At 37.3% G+C, this 9661-nt stretch overlaps 1 protein-coding gene across 1 annotated transcript; it reads right to left on the reverse strand.

Moving 5' to 3' along the window:
* Nucleotides 1-358: 358 nt before the first annotated feature.
* Nucleotides 359-8161, reverse strand: LOC104279285 (cyclin-G-associated kinase-like; the record flags this gene model as incomplete). Its single annotated transcript, XM_009876505.1, has 6 exons — nt 359-448; nt 1620-1745; nt 4835-4977; nt 5498-5612; nt 6642-6701; nt 8100-8161. Coding segments are annotated over 6 exons (596 nt in total), but the record flags the coding sequence as incomplete, so codon positions are not given.
* Between the last annotated feature and the right edge of the window lie 1500 nt (nt 8162-9661).

Below are 9661 nucleotides of genomic sequence, written 5' to 3' on the forward strand. Positions count from 1 at the left end.
TAGTAATAAGTCTCAAACATTTGAGATTAGTTACTCCAAAACACTTACTGAGTCTCTCAACGCAGGGCCAAAATAAAACAGCTCCAATTAGGCAACAGTTCTCTTGAATGTCAAAGTTCAATGTTGCCTCTCACAGCAGAAATCAAACTAGATCTGGGAGAAATCCTCAAAAACTACATATCACTCTTTTCATATTTAGATATACAGCTCATACTATTTAAGTTCATTTTGATATAAGACATAGTCTACCCTACAATTATTTTGGTGCTTTTATTTAAACAAATTAATATGAAGACTGCAAAATCAGTTTTACTACGGCATAAAGAGCTCGGATACAGCAAGAGAAAAATGTTCTTACCCAAATGTCCTGTTTTTCACCAATCGGAAAATTTGAATACAAATCTATCATTTCTGGTGTCCTGTACGTCGGAGTTGTATTCCTTGTGATCTGCAGAAACAGAATTTCTTGAAACGGAGACTTAAATAATTAGCTCTAATGGCATTCAAGCAAGGAAACACCTCTCCATATAGAATGGATAGCATTCTCACTCTGAAAATTAATTTCATAAATACTAGTCAAGGAAAAATCCATCAACTGAATGCTGCAATAGCCACAACAGCTTTGATATAAGACCAGATAAAGATGGCAGTACTCAAATACCATTGTGGTATTCAAGAGTCCTTCCAAAGTGCAAAGCGCATGAAGTAAAATGACTGTTCTACATGAGGGATACAAACACAGAAAATCAACAATAAACCAAGAAGTGAACTGATGCTCCAGTACACGTTGCTCGCTTAACCTTCACGATTAATGACAGTGCAGACACATCCAAAGAGCTAAACCATGTTTCCAAGGATCCAAGAAAAGACCTTTTGTACCATCTTTTTTGCATAGACAACTAAGACAGTAGTACAACACCATGTTTTCTCCAGAAACCAATAGACTGCTCTTTAAGGATGCTGCATTCCAAACCAGGGAGAGTTTGCAGGGACTGATTTCAGATGTTACACACTGTAATTAAGTGTCACTGTATTCTGCCATACTTACGTCTCAGTCCAGTTTATGTGTCAGATTAGATTTACCAGCATTACACTCAACTTCAAATGAAGAACAAATGCATTTTGGGGAAAAAAAAAAAAAAAAGAAAAACAGGCCAAACAAAATCCACTGAATACCTGACAGTGTCACTGCAGTCCTAGAGGCACTGCCATACTGGCAGTATTCAAATTCTGCTGAGTAAACTTGCAACTCATTAAACTGAGACAAAAGCAGGTAAGACAGTGGGAATCACTTTGACATAAACATTTTTTTACTTCCTGTTAAGAGTGCAAGTAGAAGAAGCTCTTCTAATCATTTCTGTTTTCATACCACATTGCAGAACGGACAACAATCAAATTGAAGCAGTGTTTGTATACACAGCTACAGAACAGAAGCTATTACTGCAGACAGTGTTTGAAGTCTGGCAACATGAGTACCAAATCAAAGCTTTAGCAACAGCACTAAAACTGAAACAATCTTCAGTTATCTTGGAAGTCCCATGACTCAATATCAGATTAATACTAAGAGTTAAATGAAACCACTGTTGATATTAAGATTAATGATATTAAAACAATCTCACCTCTTCTTCAACCAGTGCTCTCTTTTGTGCAGTCCAGTTGTAGTCAGGATAGTAAGCTATGGTTGTAGCACTACCAAAGTCACAAAGTTTAATCGTCCCTTGGTTACTAATAAGCAAGTTTTCCACCTTCAAAAACAGGCAGAATAAGAAATTAAAGACGTCTTTTACTCTGCACACTAAAACACATGCTTTTAAACAGCAACTCACTTGTGCATATATATACCAGAAATACTCACTGCAGTCCAGAATGCTGCTTACTGGAGCACAAATACTTCAGACAGTACCGTGGAAGTATATGTTAGCAATACAGTCATTTTTAAAAAGGAAGCACCAAAACCACTATGAGCAGGAAACATTCAAGAGAGCAGGAAACAAACACCAGGTGTAAAAAAAAAACTAATCATTTTATTAGTGCTTAAGAACAGGCCAGATATTCAGAGGACCACTTGCAGAAGCGGTGTCTTGGAATCCAAATGTTTTCATGTACAAAACTGAACACTGTTAGCTTAACTGCAGTAGACTGCTGTAGACACACAACAGAAAGGTACTAGTAGAGAAGCAGGTTGCTGCGACAAACCCACAAAGAGGCAGCCATGACCCTGTGCAGAGACAGAAACCAGTCATCTGAGTATCATGTGCTACCCGAGCAGTTCATCAGCATCTCTCCCTTTTTCTACTTCACAAAATCCAGTCTTACTGGATTGCTAAGGGATTGCCTGGCAAAGAAATTAGGGAGAGGGCAAAAGTAGGTATTGGGCAGAAATATCCTGGGCACAAAAGGGCAGGAAAAACAACACATATTTGTATCTCTGTATGAAGTCATGAGAAGGTGTAAAGGTTAAGATGCATATGTTACATTCAACACCACACATCAGACAAACTAGGTTTTATCTTTGAAACTACATCTCTGGACTTCCTTCTGTAAAACCTCAGATTCTAGAACACCCTTCTAGCCCACCTTACACATGCCTCTTCCAACTTCTTCCACCATAAAACCGCTTCTGACTACACTTCAGGAAGACATAAGCTCTGTTAATTGCATGGCTAAAATATCAATCTCAGTGGGCAATTTGAATTCCCTTCCCTGTTAATACATCTTTTTGTTTATCTCCATGTACAATAATAAGGGTTGGGTATTCAACACCGAGCTTCTGTGTACACGTGTTCTGGAGTTTGTGCTTTGGTGAAGGTTGCAAATAACGTAAAACTTCCCAGCTGACTATTCAGATTAACAGGCTCTATGACCTGTGTTACACAGACCAGCTGTGCACCGCATGGCAAATCCTGAAAAGATCCAATTCAGACAACAGAAAAGCACTGGTATTTCACAAATCACTCTTTAACTAGCTTAGAATTCTTGAACTAAACAACGAGCTAGGTTCTTACAGTGCTGTATAAACACACTGGCAGTGCAAACTTTGTCCATAGGGGTTCAGGAACAAAGAATGCACTACACTAACAACTAAGAGAAGGAAACCAGGAGCACAGAAATAGCCACCACTACAATGGTGAAGTTATTTTTAAGTTGCACTGTGGAAGTTCATGAGTCTTTAATATTCTTCAAAGTAGTAAGAAAAGCCTGTTTGGACTCTAGTCTACTACACTCCTCCCCAAAAGCTACACTAGCATCTCAGGTCTCACCTGAGGTTGCATCAAAACTTTGACCTACTTTTTTTTTTTTTTTTTTCACACTGCTGACCTAAGTTCAGCCTTCTGGAAACAGCAGCACAGTTAAGTGACCCCTATTTGGCTCTGACTGTATTAAGGTCTCTGCCTATTGCAGCACTGCTATCACTTATTCTTGCTTTGCATCCTCTGTAACACGAAACCAACATGAAATGAAATTACTGCCTTTTTTCCATATTTTTTCTCTGCCAGTAACGTACCAGACAAGAAAAAAAGACCTTGCATTACAGCATTAGCTCAAATCCTAACCCTTAAAAGTTCAATTTCTATGAAGCTGGCTATGTAAGAAATTTTACATTTTTTTTGCAAGTACGTCTTTACCCTTTTTTTCAGAGAAGAGATGCATCTTTGCTACAAGCTTTTCCAGGTGCTGTTTTACAGAAACTTCAGTGAAGAAAAAGATTTTATTCTAGAAAGTAACATCATGAAAGTTCTACACCAGCTTGGGCAAAGCTTCTTCAGCTCCACTTAGAAGCCTGCTCAATTGTGATGACAGAAAAGAGAAAAGAGTGCACCATCATCAGAAGTATCTTCATATTAAGACACTATACTAACATGGAGTACCCAACATCAAATCTTTCAACAACAGTGCTGAAAACAGTTAGCACACATTTACTTTCAAAAGGTGCTTCCATTTTCCTCTTCCCAAAGTAATCAAGTACATGCTTAAACATGAACAAATTTTCCTTTTTTTATATTCAGGTGATGTAACACCAAGCAGGAAACGGACATGTGAAATTCAGACACTTTTAGGAACAAGAATGTTCTTCTTATTTTGTTTATGTTTAAAGAGTCCACCTCCTGCTACTAGGTTGACCTGTACTTGTAGTATAGCAGAATCCCACTGATTACTAGTGCTCCTTCATCTAAGGTATAGCATACACATAAAGGCCAACTCCTGCCTTCAAAATACAAAATTCAAAACATAGGTGAATTCCTTTCCAATGTTCAAAGTTTCTAAGGGACTCTTATTTTCTACAGCATAGTCCTACAGCTTCTTAGTAAAGGTTAACAGAATGAAAAATTAAGGAACTAAAAAAATCATGAATCATGCCTACCAATTTTAAAATTCAAGTTAAAAACAAGCCCTAAAATGCAATGCAAGTTGTTAGTTCTAAAACTAACGGCTTACCATACATTCTTAAAGGCTATGTAATCTTTCATGGTGAACCAATATAATCCTTTCCTCTTCAAATCTTTACTTCTTCTATTAAGAAAACCTGCACACTTCAAAACTACAGCTCACTGGTTATTTTATTTAAAGCAACTACTTAGAGTCAGCAAACCACAGTTCTGTTAGTTTGTTCAGAGAGAGTAGAAGCAGCACTTAACCACAAGCACAAGAAAAATACGTTGTTTGATGAGATGCAACTATTTCAGTGATGACCTACACCGATATCCAGAAGTCTTCGCAAGGCAACACATGTAAGTACTACAGTCAAGAGCATCCACAGTATTTGATCAGCTGATCCACCCCAATAGGCTCCTTTGCTGTTTACAAATTCAGCTTATGTTTAAACATAACACACCTTTAAATCTCTATGGATAATAGGAGGCTTCTGTTTATGCATATGCTGCACTGCTCTGCAGGTCTGATAAAAGATCTTCAAAACTGTGTCACAGGAGATAGATCCTTTGGATTCTACTTTCCTTAAGAATTCCACCAGTTGTCCTGCAGAAAATCAGAGAAATTCACATAAACACACACAGAACACTACAAATTCTGAAAGCGTGGCACAAATAGACAAATGCTTTTCTAGGCAATGAATAGTTACTGTTACTGTCTTGAGTTGTAATATTAGATTTTCTGAAAATTGCAGATCCACACTGTCTGCAGTGCCAAAGGAATTGGTGTTCTAAGGAACTATTCCTTCTCATGTGTTGCCTGATGTAGTTGAGAGGCGTCCCTGCCCATGACAGGGAGGTTGGACTAGATGATCTCTAAGGTCCCTTCCAGCCTAGGCCAGTCTGTGATTCTATGATTCCTTCCTCTCAGTAGTCTCAAATGAAAAGAACCTACAATTATCCCATCTTTAAGATCCTTATTCTATAGAAGATAAAGCTGGACTCTCTAGCTCCAGCAAACTATGCCATCTTTAAGAGGCTTTCAAAGCTTCTAAGCTGTGAAGCAACCTCTCCAAAACAGCTGTCAGAAGCAACACCCACTGATGGAAAAAAAAATAAAAATGTACCTTTACACAGCTCTGTAAGCAGAAGAAACTCTCCCTGTCCCGTGTCTGATTCTTCTTTTCCTATAGATGCAGCAGAGCAGAACTGGACAATGTTGGGATGACCTGAAAGTTTTTTCTGGAGATAGCATGTTCAAGGAAGACAACTGCCAGGTTTATTGATACAATTGTACAAATCCATGCCTCAGCCGAAAAAACAGATTTCAAGTGAAGCTACCAATGATAAAAGTGAAAATAAAACATTTTAAAAATTCTTGTGATTAGGGCTCTGAGGAAACCGGACTTCAGACCAGGCCTGTTTGTCAACGACTGCAAGGCATTAACACAAATACCAGGGACCTACCAAGTATCAGCTGCTTCTCTAGCTAGCTCATCGAGCAAGGGCTACTGCATCAATAACTTGTTCCAAAGAAAGTATTAAATGTTAAGTTCCAATATTAAGTAATTAAAGCTCAAAACAAATAAGAGCTCTAAAAGATCAAGGAACTTATCGTCCCATCATTAATAAAGATTTTAGTACGAGGAATTATTATCATGTCTCACCTACAGCTCAAAAATTCAAGCTATTATTTCTAAATTATGTACAAGGGAGTAAAATCAAAAAACAAAACACAAAACAAAAACAAAAAACATTTGTTGTTTCTACTGCATGTACAAAAATTCCTTCCTTAATATTTGGTATCACTTTTTGAAGCCAAACACATCTGAGGTAGAAATTAAGAAACATTGAGAGTAAAAGCAAAGTTTGAGTAGTCAAAAATGCAATAAATCCAGTGCATGTGAGGGAAATCTACTTAAGATTTAAATACTGTCTGAATAGTCAAGAAGTCTCTTGACCATGGTCACAAACTGCAGAAAAGCTCAAATAATTTCACCTCCTGATGGACAAAGTACATGACAAAGTCTAAACTAGGTACAAAAGTTATCTGCACACATTAAATTCCTGGAATCTTTTGAAGAACGGAACTTGCTGGATGTTGGTGGCAGATTCATGACAAACCAGAAACTCAGACTTTTCTCAGAATGTCAGGCCTCAGTGTATGGCATGAAAATGAACACAATCTGTAGAGTAATCTTCTATTTCTTATAAATGTTTGATATGAGGCAATTAAATTGGCATATTAACATATGTTCCAGAAAAGGATACCATAAAACAAACTTCCTGAATGATGGCTTTGTTCTTTTCTTCTTCATTAGACAACAACCTCTGTCAGGAAACAGTAATTGAGAAGATAGTTATTAAAACTTGCAGAAAAACAGTGCACTTTTTTTCCAGAACACAAAGGATAAGCTACAACAAAAAAAAACCTAAGGAACTGTGACAGCACAGCAAACAAAGCAGGCTTACTGTACATTTGGACGTACTGCCACAAATATGATACCCAGTTTCCCAGCTACCTGTACTGTTCAGGTTTAGTGACAACTGGGCAGTAGCAACCTTTGACAGTCATAAAGTAACTGGTCTGACAGTATTCTGTTTTACAAAGAAATTAAAGTCTCCTGGCTGCAGCATTAGACACCTTGCCTCAAATGTTTAAGAACAACCTTCAACCCACTCCAACCAAAAGTTCTCCAAATTATGCAGACTAAGTTTTTCCATGGTACTTGAGTAACGAGCAGCAAAAATCAAGTATTACTCTTCCCAGTATCACTTGAATTTGGAGCAAACATTTGACTAGAATCAATCTGAGGATCTGCTACAAAAGTACGTTTTACAAAACAGAGGAAGTACAATAACGGTTCATCTTTTATCCGTTATTTTTAAATGGGGCTACTTCTAGATGAAATTTTGAACACACATATTGTATCGGTTCGACCCTTTGTTTTGTTACTGTAGGATGTGGTATGCAAAGGAAAAAAAACCACACCAAATAATTGCAAGTGGTATAATGCTATCTTACGTCTCCCGCTTGTCATACTACTACCCTTTTCACTTCCTATCCAAGATAGGTAACTTCATACTGATACAGCCACCGAACATCCCTGCTCCAAAAATGAAGCCATTTTGTGGTGAATAGAACTGTCATGATTCTTTTTTCTTGCAGTAAAACATTACAAAGTAAATCACTTCATTGTCCTTTCCATAATACTTAGTTTTTTCAGCAGTTACATCATTACTACAAGCTTTCAGAAAACAAGAATACAGAGTAATGTCTCTGAAAAAGCATCAGGCTGAATGTCTGACCAACAAGTCAAAGTGTCAAGGATTGCTTTTAATACTGATGAAACTTACTCTGGAAGTAAACAAATGAGTAGGCTAAATTTGCTTCTCAGAAAGGAAAATATTCCTGTACCTCACTTCAGTTAACACGGAAAGATTCTTTTTATCCATTCAACAAAATGCTTGAGGTAGGGTCAGGAATTTCAAGGCCAAATGAAGGCACAGCAGTAGCAGGTAATAGAGCAACTCCCATCTTTAAAGCACGAAGTGCAGGGTCCTATCTGGAATAATCATTCTAAATCCATGTACAAAGTGCTACAAACACCACTTTATCATTCTGAACTTTTCCAAATGACTTGTCCAGCAGCATAAATCAAGGATTAGCTGTCATGCTAAAGTATCAAGCAAAGACAGACCTTATAAACCTTAGTGAATTCATTTTACCTTTAAAGCATAATCTTTACCACTTCCAAGATCTTGAGCTTCATAAACAAATGCAAAACCACCTAGAAGAAGACACATTGTCAGTTTTTACTTCAACATGCAAGTAAATTATCTTTTTTAGTCTAACTGAGCTAACGCATGAATTTAGATAGTTTTCTGAATTTAGAAAATATACATATTTTTCAGTGGCTTGCCAAGGGTATGTGTAACCAACAGACAAGAATTAAAATATTCTCTTCCTTTCCTCTACAGGTGCCAGAAGTACACCTTGTCCCTTTCATGCATTTTGTCAGTCTGCATACACACTTCCTATGAAGCAGTTTTGTTATTTTTTTTTTTTTATACAGGTCCTTATAAAACAAGATTCAGTACAGCTAATGATTTTAACTAAACTAAACTACTTCTTGGTTTTACGCTGTTAAGCTTCAAAAAAAAAACAGCAATAATCAAGGAAGATAAAAAGTTAAATGTATACATTATCATACTTTGAGGGTAATTGCCATGCTTCAGGCTTCATACTGAAAGTAGAGAGCGTTTTCAAGTGCTGAAGCAAACCCTTCCAACAAAGGTGATGCTGTTACTGAATTGCACTACTTTCCTTCCAACTCCTTTTTGCAGAGTATCTATCACAAACACTACCAATTTGCACAAGAATCCTGTCCAAATTTCTACAAAGTAAAAAAAAGAAAAGTTAGAGGTCTGGTGAGCTTCCTCAAGTGCTAATTATTTCAAACCAACTGTATCAAAAGAATATACAGTTTATTCCAATTCCAAGATACTAGTATCACCTTCATTTCTTCTGGGAACATCATCCTCATGGTTATACCAACAGCATTGTTGCATATATGTTCTCTGTCTATTTCAGAGTATCTCTAGTAGAGTAATAGCCAAAGTGACAAGCTTCAATGATTCACCTTTCTGCTTCTTTAATATAAATTTCACTTCAACTGAACTACATAGCTCTGTTCTCTCTAGCAATAGTTTGGAGAACAAGCACAGAAGATTTCAGTGAACTACATTTTACTAGTGAACGAGAACAGGGTAACTGAAGAATGAACCACACAGGCAAGAAACAAGTTTACAAGGCACTTTTATTAAATATGCAGAATCTAAATCAGTAATTACATTAGTATCCAAATACTTTCTCTGTGGATGACGAACATTAAAATGATGCTGAAGTGAACACAGTATTTGCTTTGTGCACTTCGGTCAAACACAAGGATTTTCAAGAAGCACTCTCAGGAAGTTCTACACAGCAATTAACCATCACAGTGTTCTCCAAAACTCCTGAAGAGGTACCCCCCACACATCCTGTAACTTTACCAATAGCATCCATAACATGAAACGAGTAACTGAAAGACTCCTGGATATTGTTTTTTCCTTTGTATCTAAAGGGACATTATACACAGAATCATGATCCCAAACGCAGAGACAAGTAAAAGGGAGCAAGTAGTGCACCAGAGAAGAGTTTAAGTATCAGTGAGAACACTGACGAGAACAGTGGGCCGCAGTTCAACCCCACCACACATTACCCACGCATGCACTGCACTTATCCACATACT

Source organism: Apaloderma vittatum, unplaced genomic scaffold (genome assembly GCF_000703405.1).
Source record: "Apaloderma vittatum isolate BGI_N311 unplaced genomic scaffold, ASM70340v1 scaffold37330, whole genome shotgun sequence".
Taxonomy (NCBI): domain Eukaryota; kingdom Metazoa; phylum Chordata; class Aves; order Trogoniformes; family Trogonidae; genus Apaloderma; species Apaloderma vittatum.